The sequence below is a fragment of the Muntiacus reevesi genome, chromosome 1 (genome assembly GCF_963930625.1).
Source record: "Muntiacus reevesi chromosome 1, mMunRee1.1, whole genome shotgun sequence".
Lineage (NCBI taxonomy): Eukaryota > Metazoa > Chordata > Mammalia > Artiodactyla > Cervidae > Muntiacus > Muntiacus reevesi.
In genome coordinates, this window is record NC_089249.1 from 59,345,970 (window position 1) to 59,369,909 (window position 23,940).

At 53.8% G+C, this 23,940-nt stretch overlaps 2 protein-coding genes across 3 annotated transcripts in view; both read left to right on the plus strand.

Moving 5' to 3' along the window:
* FAM118A (family with sequence similarity 118 member A) overlaps window positions 1-23,940 on the plus strand; it is a 343,668-nt gene that overhangs the window by 311,819 nt on the left and 7,909 nt on the right. The window lies entirely within an intron of this gene.
* FBLN1 (fibulin 1) overlaps window positions 15,819-23,940 on the plus strand; it is an 81,442-nt gene continuing 73,320 nt past the window's right edge. Inside the window, exon 1 of one of the 2 annotated variants that reach the window (XM_065945311.1) lies at window positions 15,819-16,023. In XM_065945311.1, coding sequence (XP_065801383.1) covers window positions 15,945-16,023 — 79 coding nt within the window. In that variant the 5' untranslated portion in view covers window positions 15,819-15,944. The remainder of the gene's footprint in view (window positions 16,024-23,940) is intronic. The other variant, XM_065945302.1, reaches the window with a different exon arrangement.

The following is a 23,940-nucleotide window of genomic DNA, read 5'->3' on the forward strand; positions in this document are numbered from 1 at the left end:
CATGCAAAAATGACTGTTAATGAAAGAAAACCAGATAGCCCAAGTTAGGAAGTTTAGCATTTTTCTATGTATGGGAGGATGCAAGCGTCTGGGCTGTCTGAAGTCATCTCCTCTCACGTGGGTCTCAGCTATCCGGGGCCAGGATCCCTTGGAGGGAGCTCACGGTCCACAGTGGCTGCAGGCTGGCGGCTGCTAGGTCACACGCGGTCTTGTCCCTGATTGTCCTTACGGCTCACCAGCTCACACCAGAGGGCTGCAATCGCTGATGACTGAGACATCCTTGTTTATTGGCGTGGCAGGAAATATCCCATTTCTCACCCTCCTGAGCCTTTGACTAGGAACCCGCTGGGCTGTCTGCCCCCAGCCCTGAGAGGCTACCGGACAGTCAGCCCCTCTATGTCCTGCCCAAGTAGCTTCAACTTCTGGCAACTACATGGCACAGAAAGGCGGGCTGCCTGTTGGACGGAGGTCTTCTTTCAGCCTGGGCTCTTGTGTCCTCAGCCCCACCCTGCCTTTCTGACTTCCTCCTAGTTCCCCAGATCCCTGCACAGCCCCAGAACCCAGCAAATGTGCTCCCAGGAAAACCGGCCTGTGCATCCCAACCCCTTCAATTTTCCTTACCCCACTGTCCCGTGTGACCAATGGATACTAGCTGGCTTCTCCTTCCCCTGGCTGAGCCTCCCAGCCAAAAGCAGTCCCATCTTCAGTCCTCAGAGAGAACAATGGCTAGAGACTGTCAGCTCCTCTTGGGGTCACCGATGCTAGCATTTAATCTAAGCCCCATCGCTTCCACAGCTCCTTGGTGTCTTTAAAAATATGATTTTTTGCAATTTACCCAGCTTTTCAAATGGAGGTGATGGGAATACCAGCCAGTTGAAGTGAAGTGAAGTGAAAGTCGCTCAGTCGTGTCCGACTCTGTGACCCCAAGGATTATACAGTCCACGGAATTCTCCAGAGTACTGGAGTAGGTAGCCTTTCCTTCTCCAGGGGATCTTCCCAACCCAGGGATTGAACCCAGGTCTCCCATATTGCAGGCAGATTCTTTACCAGCTGAGCCACCAGGAAAGCCCAAGAGTACTAGAGTGGGTAGCCTATCCCTTCTCCAGTGGATCTTCCTTAACCAGGAATCGAACCAGGATCTCCTGCATTGTAGGCAGACTCTTTACCAGCGAGTCACAAGGGAAGCCCATTACTCCAATTTAAAAAGAAGAAAAGGAGTGCTTCCTACACCGTTTATCCACAAACTTGCTTTTGTAGAAAGAAGTCATGCTTAAGTACACAATAAATACACAATTGTATTGACACCCTGATTATAGCTGTAAACATCTTTAATGCAAGGGAACAAGAAATAGAGAGGAATGTGGAAAATGAGCCTAATGGGTTGGGGCAGTGAGGTTGTCCGTTTTTCTTGGACTTCTGATTTCTTTTAATATGATTAAAATGTGGTTTATAGAATTTTCAAAAATATTATTTTGGAAATCCAGGCTGGGCTGGGCGGCCCCGCCTGAGGTCTGCTGCATGATGGGGTCCCAGGTTCTTGGTCCCTCCCCTTTAGTGGACTGAGTTCTGTCTAGACTTGGAGTCAGGACAGCTGGAGAGAGGGGTGCACCGGGCTGGGCTCTCAGGGGCTCAGGATGCCTGCTGAGCCCCCGGCCTTCCTGAGCCCCGGTTTCTCCATCTGTAAAGTGGGCATGGTATCCCTATCTCACGGGGTTGCTAAGGACTCAAGGCCATGCTGTGTGCGGCTGACCAGGGCTTGGCTGAGTCTGCATGCGAGCCCTGGGGTCTGGGGACGTGAGCAAGACAACACTGCAAGGCTCAGGCCGCCGGTGGAGGGACACGTGTGTGGTCCAGGGCGTGCGGGCTGATCCGATCAGACACCTTCACGCATCAGGCCTGCCATTCATGCCCCACGTTTAAATGGGCACCACGTGGCCATGGCAGGACCAGGGTGCACTTCCTCCTGAATGGGGGTCCCTGGGGTAAGCAGAGCGTGACCCCACCCAGCAATGAGAGAAACGGACAAAGCGCCTGTGCCGGGACAAGCTGGCCAGTGCGGGAGTGAGGGCGGAGGACCGGGGGACACCCCCAGAGGGGCCGGGGGAGAGGAGGCCTGCACATCCACGTGCCCACAGACCACCCAGCCTCGGCCAACCTCAAACCCCCAAGTCCCAGACGGAGTGAGAGGCGTTTGGCGTCTGAAATATAAGAGCGTGTCAAGTACGTTCGTAAGTGAAGTCAGCCTCGTAGAATGTGAAATCTAAGACACAGGCTGACTTTTTCCCGCGTCAGGGTAAACACTGCATTTTTCATGTTAAGACCCAGACTAAAATCTGAAGCTGGAGATAAAGTGGGAACCCCCTGCGGTGTGACTCGGCCCCCTGTCCGCTGTGCTTCTCAGATCCCGAAGTTTCTGTTTGTGTTTGGGGTTGGGGTGATGTTGAGGTGTCCCAGTGTAAGGGGGACCCTCCTTACACTGTTCCTGAGACCACCGGGACACTTGGGGCCAGCTTCTGAAGCGTGAGAATGGTTTGCCAGGAGGAGCAGGGCCTGCAGGGGCGGGAACGGCAGCTGCAGGCAAAGGAGGGGTATTCCGGGTCTGAAGGGAACCCCGACCCCCAGAGCGTGCGCTCCACGAAGGCAGGGGTCTGTCTGTTTGGTCCATGGCTGGGCCCAGGACAGAGCCTGGCATGTAGTAGGTGCTCGAGAAAATACTTGCCGAGGGAGCCGATGAGCGAGCCACTGGCTGGGCATGCAGAGAGAAGAGGCTGGAGAGGAGACAATCAGAGCAGGGCATCCCGGGCCTCCTGGACCGTCGGAGGGCCTGGACGCCGTCCTGCAGACAGCGAGGAGCCAGCGGAGGCGCAGAAAGATCCCTCTGCCCGTTGCCCAGCTGTGCGGCCCCGGCAGGGAGGGAGCAGCGGGCGTGGGGCCGGCTGGCCCCAGGGCAGGGCTGTGGCCACAGCCACAAGCATCGCAGTCCTCCAGCACAGCCCGGGGGCCTGGCCCGGTGGCTGTAAAGCTGGTGGTGCCCGCAGAGCTTCTCCCGGCCCTGCCTTCCGCATGGGCACAGGGCGAGACAAGGCGGGGGCCATCCTGAAAACAGCCAGGCGGCCCGAAGGCAGGCGGGCGGCCAGCCCAAGCCCAGGGAGCCAGGCCCCGCAGCCGAGGGCGAGACAAGGTCGGAGACTGCAAGGAGCAGGAGGCCACCTTGGGCCCCGAGCACAGTGGGCACCTGGGTACCGGGGTCATCCAACCCCCAGGGCCTCCCCCGGAAGACGGCAGCTCCACAGCCCAGTGGGCCAGCACGTGGCATGGGGCCTGGCCCCTGGACATAGGGAAAAGCCAGGCTCACCTGCAGAGGCCTCTCTTCAAGCCTCTGCTATTCTTTCTGCCTTGGGCACTGCTCGCCTCCCATCTCTTCCCACAGAACTCTCCGTCCTCCCCTCAGCTCAAGTTTCCATGAAGTTTCCAAGACCAGCTCTCCCCCTACATCCCCTCTCCCACCCCTTTCTTCTCCTCCTTCATCAGAGCTGACACTTATCAGACCGGTTCCATGTGTGAAGCACAGATCTGGATGCTTCGCCTATGATATCCAAGTTAACCCTTCCAACCCCGTAAGAGGCTGATGTCAGTATCGTTTTGTTTTTGTTGTTTAATAAAGAATCCACTGCAGCTCAGAGCAGGTGAGTGTCTTGCCTCACCGAGGTCATCCAGCCCGTGAGGGGTGGAGACAGTGTTTTAACAGAGGCCTGTGAGGTCAGAGCTTGCTCTTGGTCATCAGAGTCACCGCCAGGCATAAGACAGGAGGCTGTGGTCTCTAACCTTCTCCCTTGGCATTCTATGTGTACAGGGCGGGGGGATCATGACCATCTTCCTTACAGGTGTCTCACACACATGGTCTCCATCCGGGAGACCTGGAGCTGAGTTCCTTGGGAGCCAGGCCAGGCCTCACTTGCCCAAATGCACCATCCTCTCACCTCCATGGAAAAGACCCTGATGCTGGGAAATTTTGAAGGCAAAAGAAGAGGGTGGTGGAAGATGAGATGGTTGGATGGCATCACTGACTCAATGGACGTGAGTTTGTGCAAACTCCAGGAGACAGTGAAGGCCAGGGAAGCCTGGTGTGATGCAGTTCTTGGGGTTGCAGAGAGTCAGACATGACTGAGCAACTGAACAACATCACCTCTCCTCCGTGTCTCCTTTCCTTTCCACCTGGCAAACTTCTGCTGAGCATCCCTGAGAGCACCCCCTGCCCCCCGCCACTGCAGCCTGCAGCGTCTCAGGGCACCTGTGGTCTCCCCCAGATCATGAGCTTCTGAGAGCCAGTCCTGACACCTCCAGGCCTGGCACAGATCTGTGCTCAGCGTTTGTGAATGAACAAATCCAGTCCAACATGACTGATTCTCAGGCCCTGGAGCTGGAGGGATGAGATGGAGCACTGGCTTTGCTACTTAATTACTCTTGATTTCAGGCAAGGTTCTTCATCTATTCAAGCATCGGTTTCCTCATCTTTATAAAGGGAGCAGTTTGTGGCGAAGAGAGATGAATGCCCTTCCTAAACTCTGAGTTGTAAACAGGGATGATGGTGGCTCCAGGGGAGGCCTTGCTGAGCGAAGCAACACTTGGTAAGGCTCACAGCTGTGCAGATTTTCCTAAAATATGAATCTTTACAATGAAAAGATTGTTGCATTCCTTTAGAAAAACACTACCTACAAAGACTCCCTCCCCCCTCCCCCCTCCTCCTTTAGTTAAACAAGTTTGCTCTGGTTGCAAAGAACCCAGCAGGTCCCCCATACACCCAGCTGGGACCTGTGAGAAAAGTTCAGGCCTTTAATTAGAACCATTTGTCCTTCCAGCAAACGGCAGGTGGCTTAGAAAGAGATGCTCATTAGAGGGGCATGTGCCCTTTGACCCGTTCATCTGACTTCTGGGAATCTGTCCTAAAGAAATAATCCCAAATGTGGGAAAGGCTCACGGACAAATACACGGTCCTTGCGGTGTTTCTCCTAACAGCAAAGAAACTGGAGTCAGCCTGAACATCCAACAAGGGGTGAGCTGACGGCATTTATTGCCCACTGGGAGGGTCGGCTGTGGGGGCTTTGTAGCAACTTGGATGGTGGTTATGAAGATTCGTTTAATTAAGGAAATCACGTTACAAGCTAGGTACTCCGAGCCGAGCTATGTAAACTATGCATATCAAATACTGGAACAAAATACACCACCATTCTACTCATGTCAAGAGGATGAGATTATGGGTAATTCCCCTCCTTCATCTCCCCCATCTTCTGCAATGTGGTTACAGTTAAAAGTATCTTCTAATCCTAAAAAAATCAAAACAAACAATGGCTGGTTTTCCTAGGGTAGAGACAGAACTTTCTACTTTGTAAAAACAAGTTTGAAATAACCACATGTGTGGCCTGTTTTGGATTTTTTCCCTTTAATGTAGAAGTAATACATGTGTGTGTGCTCAGTTGCTGAGTCACACCCAGCTCTTTGCGACCCCATGGACTGTAGCCCGCCAGGCTCCTCGTTCCAAGGGATTTCTCAGGCAATACTGGAGTGGGTTGCCATTTCCTCCTCCAGTGGATCTTCCCAACCCAGGGACTCAACTCACATCTCCTGCATTGGCAGATGAATCCTTTCTCACTGAGCCACCTGGGAAGCCCAGAAATAATACATGTACAGAGTACAAAATAATCAGTGCAAAAAGACCGACAAAAGCCATTAACCTAATGACACTGCGTTTTTCTTCCGGTGTTCTCCATATTTATATACAGTTTAACAAAACCTAGCATATATGCATTTTAAGTCTTGCTTTCTTATTTTCTTTAAAAAACAAGCACTTCTATTACAACAGTCTCCATAACAGTCTTCTGAATTTAAAGAGTTATATGAGGGGCTTCCTTGGTGGTCCAGTGGTCAGGAGGTCAGCTTCCAATGCGGGTTGTGATGGTTTAATCTCTGATTGGGGAGGTAAGATCCCACATGCCTTGGGGCCAAAAAACAAAAACATAAAACAGGAGTAGAGTTATAACACATTCAATAAAGACTTTTAAAAAGTGGTCCACATCAAAAAATCTTTTTAAAAAGTTACATGATAAATCAGCTATACTTCAATAAAAACTGAAAAAAAAAAAAAGAATTGCATGATATTCCATAGTGGGGATCTGTCACATGTTTACTTAACTAGTCCTCTGTGTTACACACTAGTTATGATGTTTCCATTTCTGTTTATGTTTCTATTATAAACCTCATGGCAATAAAGATAATTGTATTAATACATAACATACACACAGTCGTCCATAATAAATATGTAAAATCTTACAGCTTTCCTTTCTATCAGCAGTAACAAATTAGAAAATATGATGGGAAAAGTATTCCATTCAGAATGACAATAAAAACATAAAGTGCTCAGAGCTAAAGAAGTAAGATCTGTACTTTAGAAAAACTGCAAAATTTTAATGAAAGTTGCAGCTCTCATGGAGTTCCCTGGTTGCCTAGTGGTTAGGGTTGAGGGCTTTCACTGCTGTTACCTGGGTTCAATATCTGGCTGGAGAACGGAGATCCTGCAAGACGTGCATTTTCCCCCATAAGTAAAAAAAGTAAAAAAGTTAAAATAGTAAAATTTACATGAAAAAAAATTTGCGGCACTCAAAGAAGTGGGAGTCATGGGGTGGGTTTCATTTCCAAAGGTGCCTATGACATCCCACCGCTTGGCTGCTCAATACACCCATACCCCCTTGCTCTCTACCTACAAACTTGCTTTTGCTTAACTCAACCCAACTATGTCACATATAACTGCAGTTATTAACTTTCCCCCAGCCAGAGGCAACCAAAGTCATGTTGAGATATTACATCCATAGGCAATCAACTTAAGGCCCCTGTTCAGAGTCTACCATCCTTAGAAGACTGTCCTCCACTAATTCTGCAACAACCCCAGTATCAATCAGGACTCTTAGTTGCAAGCTGCGGAAACCAATGCTGGTTGTAGAAAGAAATTTATTGAAATGGTATTGGACAAAAGCTCATAGAAATATCAGGAATCCTGCAGACCAAGCTGAAAAACTGGGCTAGACTAAGGATATTTGGAGTAAAACCAGTTCAGTTCAGTTCAGTCACTCAGTCATGTCTGACTCTTTGTGACCCCATGGACTGCAGCATGCCAGGCCTCCCTGTCCATCACCAACTGCCAGAGTTTACTCAAACTCATGTCCATTGAATCAGTGATGCCATCCGACCATCTCATCCTCTGTCATCCCCTTCTCCTCCCGCCTTCAATCTTTCCCAGCATCAGGGTCTTTTCACATGAGTCAGTTCTTGGCATCAGGTGGCCAAAGTATTGGAGTTTCGGCATCAGCATCAGTCCTTCCAATGAATATTCAGTACTGATCTCCTTTAGGATGGACTGGTTGGACTGGTTGGATCTCCAAGGGACTCTCAAGAGTCTTCTCCAACACCACAATTCAAAAGCATGCATTCTTTGGTGCTCAGCTTTCTTTACCAGAACTACAGCCAAATTCAGCCACAAAACCAGTCAGGGGATGTCACTGCCACTCAGCACTGGGTGACCCTGCTTGCTCTGCATCCAGGACTCACCCCAGAAACTCCACGTTCCTGCTGCTGCTTCTAACTGCTAACAAAAGGAACTCACCACCAATACTGTTTCCTTACATCGCCAGCTAGCTCATTCTACAAAATCCGGGGCAGTTCTGTGAAATTGGCTTGCCTTGGTCACAGGCCAGCGTCTGACCTTTAAGGGAGGCTGGCGTGGGGGGAGTGAAGGGGACATGAGGGTTTAGTTTCTGCAGCGGGGAGAAAGCTGTGCCTCGTTGGGAGGCTCTTCAGCGGGGAATTTCCCAAACGAAGGTGGAAAACAGATAGATGCCCACTTTTCTGGACTGTTCACTTTTCTGGACTAGTAGGAAATTTAAAGATCGCCATTCTTTTGTCTATGGCCAACAGCCAAAGAAACGAAAATCTGCCCTGAAACGACCAAAAACCCAAAACTCTCGAGGCTTCCGGGTCTCCACGGCTCCAGGAGACAGTTTTTCCTGAACCCCAGTGGTTAGGTAGCTCAGATGGTAAAGAATCTGCCTGCAGTGCAGGAGACCCAGGTTAGATCCCTGGGCCGGGAAGATCCCCTGGAGAAGGAAATGGCAAACCACGCCAGTATTCTTGCCTGGAGAATTCCATGGACAGAGGAGCCTGGCGGGCTAGAGTCCATGGGGTCTCTAGAGTCGGACACGACTGAGGGACTTGGAGCTCCATCCTGTCAAAACAAAACTGAAGCATGTGCTTCAGTCACGTAAGGGCTTCTCCTCCTCCTCTTTGTAACCGCAGAAGCGCTAATGCTTTTCATCTTTTTCACATTCACTTTTCCCATTTTCACTTACCTGCTCTTAGGACAGCCAGACGTCTGCCCCTTCCCACAAGGTCAGGCTCTCATCACTGGCTTTTCTGTTTTCTGGGCTTTTGTTTTGTGTGAGGCAGGAGCTTTCGTCTCAAAGCAGAGTTGTTGTTGTTGTTGTTGTTCAGCCACTAAGTCACGTCCGACTCTTTGTGACCCCATGAACTGCAGCACACCAGGCTTCCCCGTCCAATACTGTCTCCCGGAGTTTGCTCAAATTCACGTCCATTGAGTCGGTGATGTCATCCAGTCGTCTCATCTTCGCCCCCTTCTTCTCCTGCCCTCAATCTTTCCCAGCATCAGTGTCTTTTCCAATGAGTCAGCTCTTTGCATCAGGTGGCCAAAGAATCGGTGCTTCAGCATCAGTCCTTCCAATGAACACCCAGGACTGATCTCCTTTAGGGTGGACTGGTTGGATCTCCTTGCAGTCCAAGGGACTCTCAAGAGTCTTCTCCAACACCACTGAACAGCTCCTCAAAGAACTATTAATATGTTTTCATGTAAAAATAAATGATGGTGGTTAAAAAAATAAATAAATAAATAAATGATGGTGGCTTTATCTGAATTTGCCCTGATAATTTGTCTGATCCGTGGAGAGTTGTGAGGAGCTCTGTACCAAGGTCACAGGACAGAAATCTCTGGAACTGACCAAACCCCATAGCAACTGTTGCCACGAACCTCCAGATCGAAACCGGCCAATTCCCTACCCTGTGTTAGCGTAATATATAGCTCCCTATTACCCACCCTGTAGCATCCAGCCAGTCACCTAGTGCCACCCTTCCAGTAGGAATTTCTCTGTCTTGAGGCTATAAAAACTGGCTACTAGCCTGTGGAAGGGGTCGGCTCTCCCTTGGGCCAGCCTCCTGCTCTAACACTGTCTCCTACCCTAATAAACTCTCTTCTCCTCTCATCCTGCCTCGTGTCTGGAAATTCTTTTCCAACCCACGCACAGACCACCACAAGTTCCAAGACAGCTGAGGTTCTTAACGTCCCTGGGAGGCTGATGCTCCCCCCCCCCGCTATTTACAGAGTCCTGGGTCCCAATGCCTATTTACAGAGTCCCAGACCCCAGACAAAGAACATCTCTTCCCCTCCCTCACTGCGTTAGTTTTGCTAGGGCTGCATAATGAATGCCACAAACCGAGGGGCTTAAACACTAAGAATGCATTTCCTCCCAGTTCCGGAAGCCGGAAGTTGGAGAACCGGATGTTGGTAGGGCTGGTCCCTGCTGGGGCTCCTCTGTCGGGGTGTCGATGGCTGTCCTCACCTTGTGTCCTCACGCGGCCTCTCCTCTGTGTGTGTCGGTGTCCTCATTGTCTCCTCCTCTAGGGACCCCAGTCATATTGGACTGGGGACCACTCCAATGACCTCATCTAACTTAATCCCCTCTTCCAAGGCCCCATCTCCAAATATGGTCACATTCCCAAGTACTGAGGGTTAGCGTTTGTGACTTTTAGGGGGATCCCATTCAGCCTGAACACTCACCAACCACCTGCCGCTGTGCTGGGTGGGCCCTGTGGGGTGGTGATGAATGTGTGGGCTCACCATCCAGACGTGCCTGGGAGCATCCTGGCCCTGCTCCCTGTCTCTGTGAGGCTGGCAGGGTCCTCCTCTCTGGTCCTGGTTCCCCTGCTGTGAAATAGAGCTCACGCAGAGTGAAGCGGGGTTCTCAGGTGGCTCGGTGGTAAAGAATCCACCCACCAATGCAGGAGACGCAGGTTCGATCCCTGGCTGGGGAAGATCCCCTGGAGAAGGAAACGGCAACCCACTCCAGTATTCTGGCCTGGAGAATCCCATGGACAGAGGAGCCTGGTGGGCCACAGTCCAGGGGATCACAAAGAATCAGACATGACCTAGCTTCTGAGCACGCACACACGCAGAGTGAAATGGGCTCAAAGCCAGAGGTGTGCAAAGATGCAGGACAGGTGGGAACAGCATCCTTAGCCCAGTGGGGAAGGGGGCTAATAGGGCTGGCCCAGGCAGGGGCTTCCAGTCACGTCCCTGGCACCACCAGCCCTGACGGCGGGGGCTGCCACGCTGTGTGTGGGGCCCAGGCTCGAGGGTGCAGGAGTCGGAAGACAGACATCTGGGCGACGACCGGGAGCCCAGGGCTTCTCCACAGCTTGCATGCATGGCAAAATGTGCAAGTTCTCATTCTGAGCTGAAGGGATGGAATTCTTTTCTCATTTGTCACTCTAGTCACACGATTGCCCCCATGACCTTCCTCCGGAGCAGACACTAGTGTCGTGGAGAAGGGACCAGAGAGGGCAGTGAATGGGCTCTGGAGCGGAGGTGGGTGGATGGCAGCCCTGGGCCATCCCCGGGGGGCGGCAGAGGGCAACATCCAGGCCACAGTGGTGCCAGCTCTGCCACCTCCTTGAGCCATGGTCTCCCCAGCTGTCCTGGTGGGGGAAGAGGTGCCCCTCTTGACAGAGGCGGTGACGCTGGGCATCACACAGCTCTGCCTCAAAGCCATGTGTTTCCCTCCACGCTGCACTGCCAGCTGCCAGAGAGGTGCTTTCTCCATTCACACGCTGGACGGGAGTTTTTAAAAGTCTATTTTAACAAATTAGTTTGGCTGCCTCGGGTCTTGAGTTGTGGCTTGTGGGATCTTTAGTTGTGGCAGTTCATCTCAGTTCAGTTCAGTCGCTCAGCTGTGACCCCATGGACTGCAGCACGCCAGGCCTCCCTGTTCATCACCAACTCCTGGAGCTTGCTTAAACTCATGTCCATCTATTGGTGATGCCATCCAACTATCTCAACCTCTGTTGTCCCTGTCTCCTCCTGCCTTCAATCTTTCCTAGCATCAAGGTCTTTTCCAATGAGTCAGTTCTTCACATCAAGTGGTCAAAGTATTGGAGCTTCAGCTTCAGCATCAGTCCTTCCAATGAATATTTAGGACTGATTTCCTTTAAGATGGACTGATTGGATCTCCTTGCAGTCCAAGGGACTCTCAAGAGTCTTCTCCAACACCACAGTTCAAAAGCATCAATTCTTCGGCGCTCGGCTTTCTTTATGGTCCAACTCTCACATCCATACATGACTACTGGAAAAACCATAGCTTTGATTAGATGGATCTTTGTTGGCAAAGTGATGTCTCTGCTTTTTAATATGCTCTCTAGGTTGGTCATAGCTTTTCTCCCAAGGAGCAAGCGTCTTTTAATTTCATGGCTGCAGCCACCATCTGCAGTGATTTTGGAGCCCCCAAAATAGTCTCTCACTGTTTCCACTGTTTCTCACTGTTTCTATTCTTTAGATGCGGCATGTGGGATCTAATTCCCTGACCAGGGATTGAACCCAGGCCCCGTGCACTGGGAGTCTTAGCCACTGGAGTACCAGGGAAGTCCCTCAACAGGATTTATTGAGAATCAAAGGTGCGCAGACACAGGCCTTGCCCTCAAGAAGCTCATAGGCTAGTGGGTGGAGAGAAAACTAAGACTTTAACAAAGAAAGAGAGGAGTATGAAGCAGGAGAAGTGTCAGGAAGGGGGCCACCTCTCAGCTGAGACTTGAATGACAGGATGGAGCCGGCAGAGCTGAGAGGCAGGGAGGGAGGGGAGGCGCTTGGCTGTTCTAGAAGCCGAGCAAAGGACCTGGGGCTGCTGATACAAGATCCACGGGACCAAGATACACCTGGAGGGGTGGGGAGGGGCCAGGGCAGTCGCTGCCCTGAGGAAACCGCTCAGGTGGGTTGCAGCACCCCATGGGAGCCCCACAGCAGCCTGTCGTCCTCCAGAGGCTGGGCAGCATCAAAGCCGTTTACTTTCTGACTTGGGGAAAAGACAGTCCATGTGTGCCAAAAATGATCTTTCAAACAAACAGAGCATTACTTGTTACCGAGAGGATGGGGGTGGCCGTTTGTCCTGCTCCTTGGTGATGGAAGAAAGCTGGCCTGTCACAGCGGGACATAACGGATGACTTCCTGCCTGGAGCAGAATCCAAGGGCTGTGTGTCATCTTGCCCTGGACCAGGGGCCAGATGGTGGGGGCCTCCTCGATTCCTAATCCCCCTGGTGGAACCTCTCTGAAGATGAGCCCAGCTTCCGCCAGCGACAGGGAAATGTGTAGCTCATCAAGTTTCCTGACTCTAACATCAAGACCCAGAAGGAAAATGATTAGAAGCTATTGCCAGAAAGAAGCTTGTCTCTCCTGATAAAAGGATACACTTCCTTTGGTCAGAAAACAGGGGCTGCATAAGTGATCCTAATCTGATCTTTACTGTGGCTGCCGAGAAACTCAAAAGTCAGGTTTAAGCGCAGGAATTATACCACTCCAGTTTTATGGTACAATTATTCCTTCCTGGCTCAACGGTTTCTTCAAAAATAAAAATAACAATATTTTTCCTAGTCAAACACAACACCCACTTTCATTTAGCTCCCTTTTGATCTTTAGTTGCATGAATGTAGCTTTTACAGAGTCATAACTGCAATGTGAATTTATATATTCTCACCCAATCTTGTTCCCCCACTTTTTTTTCTACATAAATTAATTCACAAAAATCCTATTTCTAGTAAGGCATCATAGTTAGCCTTTTCAACAAAAGCACAATATTCTGTTGAATCACTATTAACATTGTTGAATTTAATCGTACATACCGGGCATAGGTTATTGTTGGACATTGCATTTTTTTTTCTAAATTTTCACTGTAATAAACAATTCTGCTAATATAAAAATAAATAAGGGACTTCCCTGGTGGTCCAGTGGTTAAGACTTTGCCTTCCAATGAAGGGAGTGTGGGTTGTATCCCTGGTGAGGAAGCCGAAGATCCCACATGCTTTGTGGCCAAAAAAAATTAAAAAAAAAAAAAAGAAATACTGTAACAAAGACTTTAAAAATGGTCCACATAAAAAAACCTTTAAAGAATAAAGGAATCAAAGTTAAGAAAGACAAATACTTATATGAAAAATGTTCAAATTCTGTTAATTAAAAACATATATTGAAGCATTGAGACGCCTGTCCTTTTGCCTGTGGAAATAGTCCAGACTGAACAAGGATATTAGTGCTGGAGAGGAAATGCAGCAGCCCAAGGCTTGGCTCCTGTCTCTCTCTGGGGTGAATTGGTCCAGTTCGGGATGCAGCAACCGGTCTTCGAGGGCATCCATGCTGGGAGTTGAGCCCAGAGAATGCAGGTTTCACTGGAGCAAGGATTTGTAACCCCCAACATTGAAATGATCTAAACATCCAGCAATCGGAAAGTGGTTCATCTGTAAATGAACCAGACCCTGCCCATCTACAACAAACACACTAGAATCAATTTGCAACAACATAGATAGACCTAGAGATGATCATGGAAGTACATGTGTGCACAACCTGTATACTATTCATTGGCTAGATATATAACGCAGGTTTCTAATAAGAGAGGGCAAGGCTTATGCTATAGTGTTTGGTGAAAACAAAGCCCTTCCAGCCCAGGACTGGAAGTCAGTCGGCCTGGATTCAGAACCCACAGCTGCCAGTCACTGGTCATGAGAATCTGACCAACAACCTCACCTTTCTGAGCCTTGGTCTTATCTGTAGAATGGGGGTACTAAAGCACCTCCCAGGGCTGTTGTGAATATTAATAAAATAACAGACAAGCCTATAATCTGCTGCAAACACATTTTTTTCTGGTTCTCTAACCTCCTTACAGGACAACCTATGGCGTAAAAACATCAAATTAATGTTAAAGTAGTAATGAGTCTCCATCGGCCTCGCACTTAAAGCTCCTGTATCCCCATGTTCACTGCCTTTGGGACTTTACCAGACCAGCTCTGCGGGCTTCAGGGACCCGCACCATCCAGCCAAAATGGACCAGGTCATCTTTCTAAGCTGCCCGGAGTCTCTGCTGCCCCCATGCCATTGTAGACGCTACCTGCTCTGCCCAGGAAACCATTCTCATGCCACTGCTCATCTTTCAAGGGCTGGTCCCATGCCTTTCATGAGCTTTTCCTGGCTCTCTGCAAATCTCAGACTGGAGAGGCACCCTGTGTGGGGGAATGAGTGCTGTGTCTTTCTGTCTTTGATGTTTAAATCTAACATTCATTCAGGAAAGGGCACGTATCAGTAACTGAACAGCCTGATAAAAACTCACAAACTGAACCCTACCTTGAAACCAACGCAGAGATTAAAAAAAAAAAAAAACATCCTAACCAGCCCCCCCTTCCTAAAAGCCACCTCAGACCCCCTCTGGTCCCTAACCCATCACTCTCCTGACTTGTAACTTGTTCCTGTCTTCATGGCATCTTGCAGGAAATGTTCTTCAGCAACTGGCTCCACAGTGGCTCTTGCCTGAGAGCCTTCCGGTAGCTGCCCAGGTTGTCGAGCACTCGTTTTCAGGGGTGTGTAGTGCTCCACGCTGACTGCCCAGTGCCTGCATTCCGCTGCGGCTGAGCTCGGCCCGTCCCTGTTGGAAGCTGTCCTGAACTGCCCGGCAATGGGCACTCTGGCCCATGGTTTTGTCTCAGTGCCCAGGACAGCGTATGCCTTTCTGCCCGGTATAAAACCGAGTGGGACTCCTGGGTCAGGGAACCCCGACACTTGGCTAAGGGTGTCCCTGTGGGTCTCATCCCCCTGCTCCCATCTCCACCTGCACATCTTTGTTTTTCTTATTCTTTGAAATAATTCTATTTCTGGGTTCAGCAGACTAATTCATCCTCAGTAACCACTGACTGGTTGCAGCCATGAATTTCCTACAGGAGTGGCTTTTGCAGGCCCAGCTCAAAGACTGCTTCCTCATGGGCAAAAAGAAATCTCTTTCTCGCCCGAGCTTGGGTGTCCCGGATTCATCACCCTCCACGGAGTTGGGATGCTGGTGGAGTCAGCCTGACGGGCGGTCCCCTGAGGGCAGAGCCAGGTGGCAGTCTCGGGCACACCTGAGGTCGACCACCGACCTGCAGAGCCCCCGACGACCCCCGCGCAGGAGGGAGGGGGAGGGAAACCAGCAGACTGTGGGTTACGGGCAACACTCGGGGGCCGAGTCCCGCAGCGGGCTCCCCGAATGGACGGCCCTTATTTCCCCTCAAAAGGCGCCTCCGATTCTGGGGACCCCTCGCTGCATGGGGCCGCCCCCCGCTCCGGGGGCGCCCCCCAACCCGCCCTTTCGGTGGAGCCGGGCGGAGCTAACCTTTGATACCCAGCCCGCCACTCGGGCCGCTGGGTGCGGAGGGGATCGGGTTTCACTCGCGCAGGGCGGGTGGGGGTGGGGTGCTACCCGCCGATCGCGCCCCCGCTTTCCCAGGCCCCCCCACCGGGGAGAAGTTTGGGGTCCCTGTCCCCGCCCCGGCCGTGGGCCTGCGCGCCCTTCGAGGACGGTGCCAGGAGGGAGGGCACCCCAGGAGGGAGGGGGCCCGAGGTCTCCGGCGGGGAGCGGCCGGGGGAGGGGAGCGGGCGCCCCGCGGCCCCGCCCCCGCCGCGCCCTCCCCGCGCCCTCCTCCGGGGCGGGATAATTGAACCGCGCGGCCGGGGCCCAGCGTTGGCTGCGGAGGCTCGGCCGGAGCTTGGAGCCCGCGCTGCCCGAAGCCGAGAGCCGCGCCCCGCGCCTTTGTCCGCCCGCCGCCCATGGAGCGCGCCGCCCCGTCGCGCCGGGTCCCGCTGCCGCTGCTGCTGCTCGGCGGCCTCTCGCTGCTGGCGGCCCGAGGTAGGGCGCAGGGGGGCGTCGGGGGGGAGGGGGCGCCTCGAGTCCCCGGCCCCCGCTTTAGTGACTCCTCCACCCCCACCCCCGACCCCTGGGGGCCCCTCCACCCCCACCCCCGACCCCCGGGGGCCCCGCGCCCCGTGCGACTTTTGGGGCTGCCGGCGCCTAGGGACGCAGCCCGGAGCTGCGCCCCCGTCGGCGGTCCTGGGGCGTCTGAGCTGCCCCGCGGCGCGCCCCCCGCCACCCCACAACTACCCGCCTCCTGGTTTCCATCCTGATCACCTCCGCTGACTTGGGGACTTGTTTTAGAGACGGATGCCACCAAACACATTCTCCCGCAGATCCTCTCACTTCCAAACCCTGCCCACCCTAGCGCCCGTCCACCCGCCGGGGCCGAAGTGCCGGCTGGGGGAGAGGAAGGCTGGTGGTGGCCAAGGTCGCCGCCCCTCCCCCACCCCCACCCCCACCCTGTGGCTGCCCCTTGCCCCTGGAGCGCCCTTGGCATACCTGTTCTCACTCCTCCCACCTCCACCCTTAGGCAGGCGCTGTGGTACCCAGCGTTCTGATGGGAAAACAGACTGGGGGGTGAGGATGGGTAAATTGCTCAAGACACAGCACCCGTCATGGAGTAGGGGGCGCTGGTGAAGGCCGAAGAGAGGAAGGGTGTAGTCTGGAGGGGTTCAGGGTCACAGCTGTGTGTGGGGAGACCGCTGTCTGCCCTCCTGGGACACTGAGGACTCCAAGACGGAGGTGCTGCCAGCCTCCATATTCAGTGCGGCCAGGGTCGGGCCACCTCCAAACCCAGCCGCCTGATGGCAAGGGGGCGCAGGGGGGTCTCCACCAGCAGAGCCCCCAGCCCTGGGACTGACAGCACTGGAATGGCGAGCACCCAGCTCATCCTTTCTCCCTTAATCCTCAAGGCCTCGCTCCTCAGGGGTGACCACAAGGCCCTGCCAATCACAGCCATGACCTCTGACCTCTCCACTGACTCCAGTTGCTCATCAGTCATTAGCCAGGCCAGCCCTCCTGGGGCCAGGCGCAGATTAGGGCTCCGACCACCCTCGGCATCTCCGGTTCTTTATCTCTGGCTTAGTTGAGCTTTTAAACTCTCTGGTGACCACTCCCCTTCCTCTGTCAAAGGTCACTTGTCCCAGCTAATTCCTTGCCGGGATTCAGGGGTCCCGGGGAGGCTGGGGGTGGGTGCCGGGAGGGCCCTGAAGAGGTTTCTTGGCTCCCTGGCCCCCTTTGCCGCAGACCTTCACGGAGCCCTGTCTGTTCCGGGCGCGGGCCTGTGCCCGGGACGTGTCGTGGGTGGAGGAACGGGGCTCAGTACTGGCAGTGAGAGCCATCCAGGCCCGGGAGTTGATGGGAGGCTTCTTGGAGGAGAGGGTGCTTGAGCGGGAGCTGGTCAGGCAGGCAGGGGAGGAAGGGAATTCAGGGGACAGTGGGCTGGATCAAAAGCCCAGGGGGCCCCGGCACCTCCTGTGTCTAACACACAAGGAAACTGAGTCGAAGAGAGGAGGTGTAGTTGGGTTTTGCTGAGGCCGAGTCCCCAGACCCTCCACTGCTATCCCACCTCCTGTGTGAGAAGGGTCCCCTGCAGGCTGGCAGGGTCCAGCTTTGAAGGAGTGCCAAGGCATGCTGGGCTGGGATGGCTCCTCAGCCCTGACTAATGGTTTACTGCCATCTTCTTCCTAGAGCAGGTCCTCACTTGAAGCGGGTAAAGAAGCCTCTCTCCTTTGCCCACTGATGAGAATGCCTGTGTCTTTGGGGAGGTCCCTCTCTTGAATTTCAACAAGTTTGGTATGGTTTGGGGTGAGAGAAGGGGAGAGATCTGCCAGGTTCCTTTCTGTACCTGCAAACTCAGACGCTGTAAGTTTCCCGAAGCCTTGTAAGGCCCAGAGTGACACTGTCCCCACCCACCCCCATAAAACTGAGGGGGTCCCAGAGGAAATGTGCAGTTTAAAAGTGGTCGCGGAAAAGGCTTTGATGGTGAGCCTTTTAGCTAATCTTCGGACACTCATTTGGTGACCAGGCCACAGGAAGGCAGAGGGGTGCTGCACTTTTGAGCCAAGGGGGCAGAGTGGGAATCGCCGGTCTGTCCTGCATCCTTTTGTCTGTCCCGCTGGGCTTTCCTAAGAGCCAGGGTGGGAGGGAGTAAGCGAGGAGGAGGGTGTTGGGAAAGACGGTTGTGTTTTCTCCAAGACTTTCTTGGCTCCAGTCAGGCAGCCTCTCCGACTGATCACAGAGAACGTCGCTGGGAGGAGAACAAAGGGGAGGGAGGACTTGGCCTGAAAACACGCGGCAGCACCGCGGCTGCTCCGGAAGTCTCCCAGTCGGGTGGCGGGGGCTGGACAGGCTGAGGGGGGCTGCAGGAGAATGAGACTCAGGGTGTCTTGGGGGGTGGCACCAGGGCCTCTTCTGGGGGTGCCACAGCTCCAGGTTACGCCCCCTCCAGCACTGCCCGGGGCCACCCCACCTTGGGTGCATTTGTGCCCTGATGGTGGTGGGGGAGGAGGGTGGCTCACTCCCCTTTGGCACCCAGCAGGCTTCTAGGAGAGCTCTTTGTGGAACTGACAACAGCTCTGCCTGTCGTCTCTCAGAAAAGAACCACGGGATGACCTGGTTTCTCATTTGCACAATGGACATAACAGAAACCGACTTTTTAGGTCTCTTTGAGGATTGAGGGGGCTTCCCAGGTAGCTCAGTGGTACAGAATCCACCTGCAAAGCAGGAGACACCGGTTCGATTGCTGGGTTGGGAAGATGCCCTGGAGAGGGAAATGGCAACCCGCTCCAATATTCGTGCCTGGGAAATCCCGTGGACAGAGGAGCCTGGCGGGCTGCCGTCCGTGGGGTTGCGAAGAGTCGGACACGACTGAGCACACAGGAGGATGGAGGGCAGGATGCCTGTCGTGGGAGCTGTGTCATCATTACTTGTTATATGTGTTGTCCCTTCCTAGAGTAGGACAGTGGCCTTTTCCCCAAGACTGCACTACTGAGACTGCACGTCCCCAGCCAGGCGCTGGGAGGGAGGCAGCTCTCGGGTGCCAAAGCCATATTGGTAAAGGTCATGCAAAGTGGGCTCAGCTGGCCTTCTTAGGCGTTTGATCATCTATACGTGAGGTATCTGCTGAGGGCTAGCTCTGTGCCAGACACTCTTCTAGGTCCTGGGGATATGGCAGAGAGGAAGAGAGACCGGAGCCTTCTGTTCATGGGGCGTTATTTCCGGGAGATCCTGAAAAGTAGATGGTTCCAGACCAACCCCAGCTGGGAGTGAGTCAGGGAAGACTTCCTGGGGGAAGTGGCATGCAAACTGGGATGTGAAGGAGCAGATGGAGGGTGGGGAGGGTCACCATGGACAAAGGTTGAGAAGGCGAGTGAGAAGGTGGGGCTTCCAGGAGTTCTGCCCCCACCTCGTGCTTGGGGAGCTTCCTCAGGAGCCCCCTCCCCAACACCATCCAGACAGCCTCTGCCGTTCCTCTGAAGGGGGGGCTCTGTGAGCAGTGGATGCGGTGGGTGGAGCAACTTTGCACGAAAACAATTCTAATAGGGCACACGAGTATTCTGCCAGTATATCTCACACAATAAAAGGTTTTTCTTTTTCAAAACATCAGATCATAACAATTTCATTAATAAATGCTTGTGCAGGCTCCACATGGTTCCAGTTTCCTTGTAATGGTTTCAAATGAAACGAGGTGGGTGGGAACCTATTAGGTCAACTCCTGGGATCAGAGACCCTTCAGCCTGGAGGGGAGCTTAGTGCTGAGAGAGTGTGGCGCTGAGGGCAAGTCATGTGTCCCTGGTTATCCAGCTTGCAGCAGGCACGGCTGGACTGGAGCTGTGCCCTGCGGCCGTCACTCTTTCCGCTGGTCACCGCCTTTAACCCCCAAGGCTGGTCCTGACAAGAGGCTGGGGCGGAGCCAGCTGCGTGCATGTTATCAGGAGTGTCCTACGCCAGCCCACCCAGGGGTGGGAGCGGGCACTCCACCAGGGTTAGGAGACTGGACCCGAAAGTGACCCAAGAGAGCCTGACCGACTCCCACACGCTTTCTGCTGTTTCCTTAAATGTGGAAGGAAAGCTCTCTGCTCTAGGAACTTACTATAATTGAAGTCTTTTACATTTAGTCACTGATTTAGCGCTGTCAACAACCCCATGAAGTAGGTACAACTGTTATTCCCAGTTTACTGCTGGGTTCCCAGGGGGCTCAGTGGTAAAGAATCCACTGGCCGATGCTGGAGACGCAGGTTCAATCCCTGGGTCGGGAGGATCACCTGGAGAAGGAAATGGCAACCCACTCCAGTGTTCTTGCCTGGAGATCCCCACGGACAAAGGAAAGCTGGTGGGCTACCGTCCATAGGGTCGCAAAGAGTCAGACATGACTTAGAGATTGAGCAACAGGGCAGTTACTCCAACGGGCGACTTGACCCAAAAGGAAGAACAAGTTCAAAAAAAAAAAAACGGGCTCAGTTCATTAGCATGAAAACACTCCGAGCCCTGGCATTTCAGAGCCGGTCCCGGTAACCAGTCCTTGCTCATGCCAGTGTGCGTCGTCAGTAGAGGACACGGGACTCCAAGCGCCTTACCACTCGACTGGACGGACCCTTCAGTCCCATAATGGAGCGCTCCTGTTACCGAAAGAGTGTGGGATCCGGCTGCTCGCCACCCAGAAGCCAGTAAACAGGGCGGGTTGGTGGAAAGGAAAGTTTGCTTTATTTTAGGTGCCTGCAACTGGTCAGGGGGAGGGCAGACATCTGTCTGTCCGAAGGCCGGCTCCCCCCGCCGCTGGCAAACTGTGGGCAAGAGCTTTTATAGACAGACGTGGAGGGGGGCAGGCTACACGCAGAAGCAGCGCAGGCAGCTCTGAGCGTCATCTTCAGATTGCTCACCGGTGGTCTGACCGGCGTCATCTTGCTTGTTTCAGGTTCACTTAATCTTCAGTTCCGGGGTCCATCTGTTCCCATTTCTTTGAGGCCAGTTCTCGAAATCGTGGCAGCTTCTGTCGTGGGTACAGTCTGGTCATCGTGTAGTTAACTTCTTCCACCTGGGGCTTCAGTATCTGTAAGACAGCTCACAGGACGTGGCTCAGGGTATTATCCTTGAGAAAGAACCAGCGGTCCTCGACTGTGCCCACTGACGACATTGTTATTCTTTGGTCTCCTCTGACTGTTTCCTTTTGCTTCTGTGTTCCTCATTTCTCTGATTAAACTTCTTTGACTCAAGTTTTCCACAGAGCGGAGGTAGGCAGAGGACGTGGAGGGGAAGGGACGAACTTAAGGCCCTGCTCCGTTTCACCGTGAGCCGAGGGGCTCGTTACAAAGGACAGGTGGTTTCCATGGCGGAGTGGGTGCGGCGTGCTAGGGAGGAGACGGCAGCCGGGGCCCTTGAGGGGCTCACGGCTGGCTTGGCAGGAGGGGAGAGCGGATCGGTGGATGAGCCTGTGCAGTGCTGGTCGGGCCATCCAGCCCAGGGCCCGACTTGGTCCTTCTCTCCCTCAGCCGCGGCCTGAGTCAGGCCCCCCTCCCCGCCCCCTGGGGAGGGGCTTAGGAGCTCCCTCTGAGCAGCCAGAGCCCCCAGTGCTTGTCCCACCGCAGACGTGCCAGCCTGGCCAGGGCCAGGAAACCAGATTCCCACCCGGCTCCGTCCCTGACTTCCTGGGGGATTCCGTGGGCACGGACCCCTGGTCACTCCTTCCCCACGCCAGGGGCCCAGAGCCAAGGGGGTGAGCCTCCAGCCTCTGCCTCCGTCTTCCCGTGGCCGTCTCCTCTGCGCGCCTCTAGGGACACTTGTCCCGGGACTTAGGACTCACCCGGATAATGCAGGATGACATCACTGGGAGATCCTTAGTTACAGCTGCAAGGACCCTCATTCCAAATAAGCTCACATTCTTAGGTTCCAGGTGTCAGGACACGGATGTGTCTTTTCTAGGGGACACCCCTGAAGCCACTATACACCCTTGAGAGTAAACACAGAAACAGATGCGCTCACAGGAAGTCCCGTGGGGCCCTCTGCCACGGAGACTGTAACACGTCACTGCGGACTCTGGTGGCTCTCAGGTGGGTGGCGGGCGCCGTGATCCTGGAACTCAGACGTCAGCGGCAGGGAGCCGTCTGTGAAAAGACCTGGGGAGGAGCGTTTGGGCAAAGGGGACAGAAGGTGTACACAGGCCTCCAGGCGGGACCTGGTGTGTCAGAGGGACCACGGGATGGAGTGACGGGAGGGGAGGTGGGGGGGCCACGGCAGTTTGTGCAGGGCCTTAAAAGCCAGGCTGCGGACTGTGGATTTTATCCCAAATGCCCCGGGGCCAGAGGCTCCTAAGCAGGGGAGTGACATCCCTTGCCTCACGTTTCCAGCAGCCCCTCTGTTGATGGATGGTGGATGGATCGCAGGGAGACCAGAAGGGAGGCTGAATAAGCTGGGGGTGGGGGCGAGGCTCCTGCAGGGTCCAGGGTGAGAGATGCCCTGGAGAGGGTGGTGGCCTGGGGGCTGGGGAGAACAGACATATCTAGAGAGTTGGGGAGGTTGAGTGGACAGGACTTAGGACTTGCTGAGGACTTGATGTGGACGGTGAGGGAGCTGGAATCATTCAGGCTGACCCAGTTATTTTGGCCTCAGCCTCCGGAGGCAGGATGACTGCTAATTACTGAGGTGGAGAAGCAGGACGGGGGTGGGCCTCGGAGTCCCGAGTGGACATCTTAGGCCTCCTGTTAGATGGCCAGGTGGAGTCTGGACAGACAGAAATGAGGGAGTCTCGGCCCGAAGGTGAGGCTGGACGAGACCACCCAGGGAGGCGGGGGTGGAAGAAGAGGGAACAAGGATGAGAGGCACTGAGCCCTCCGGGCAGCTTGAGGAGGGAAGAGCAGAGAGGACCCCTCCTTGGGGGCGTCCCCAGGGCCCGGGGTGGCAGCTAGGAGGCTGCCAGGTCTGGCTTTTAGAGGCCAGCTCTCAGAGTGTCTTTGTGCTAATGGCTTGAACCAGTATTTTTCTTTTCTTTTTTTATGAGCCTGTATTTGTTTTGAACCCATTTTTCCCTCTGACTTGTGTTGCCTGCTGGAGTGAGAAGTCCTGGAAGTTTTGTTAACCTACATGTGCGTCTCGTTTTGATGTGAGCCTTCTCTCCGAAACCCACTGCACCTTTTCCATCTTTGGTGTGACCGCCCCCACCTCAGGCACAGAGAGGCCAGGCAGGATGGCTGTGGACACACAGCTGCTTCATGGCAGCACCAGGATTTGAACATGGGCAGCTTGGCTCTCTCGTCATGTTTCGAAAGCAGGACGCCTCACTTGTCTTTCCACTTGAAAAGTCTCCCATTTTTCTAAGTCCAGCTTCAGGGAGAAGCCACCGTTTCTGGTTTTACGGTGGGTGGGTGTCAGCTTTAGAGTCGCAGCCAGATTCGAATGCTGCCTGTTTGTCCCCTGGCCTCGGGCAACGGGCTTCATCTCTTTCCATCCCCTGTGTCCAGAGTTGCTCAGATCACACGAGATCATTCGTCTGTCCGTCTCTTCCTGGACACTTCCTGGCTCTGGGACAGCCACGGGGCCAGGGGCAGAATGAGTCTTCTGTCCAGCCCTCATGGCACTGGGACACACACAGTTAATTATTTGTGCCAAAGCACTGGGAAGTTAGGGGAGCAAAGAGACCATGAAAGGAAAAGCCGCTGCCCCGTGTTTGCGTGTGTGCATAGGTGTGTGGTGTGGGGGGGGATTGGTGGTTCTGGAGGGCTTCCTGGAGGAGAGGGCCTTTGAATGGGTGTGAATGAGCTAGTCCGAGCAGAGGAGTGGACCTGGAACCCCCAGCCTGGCAGAGGTTCAGTTTCCAAAAGCTGGGTGCAGAGGAGACTTGCCAGGTGTGCACACGTGTTCTGAGAGGTGAGGGGGAAGCAGAGGAGCTGGGTCCTGCAGGGGGAGATGCTGGAGAGA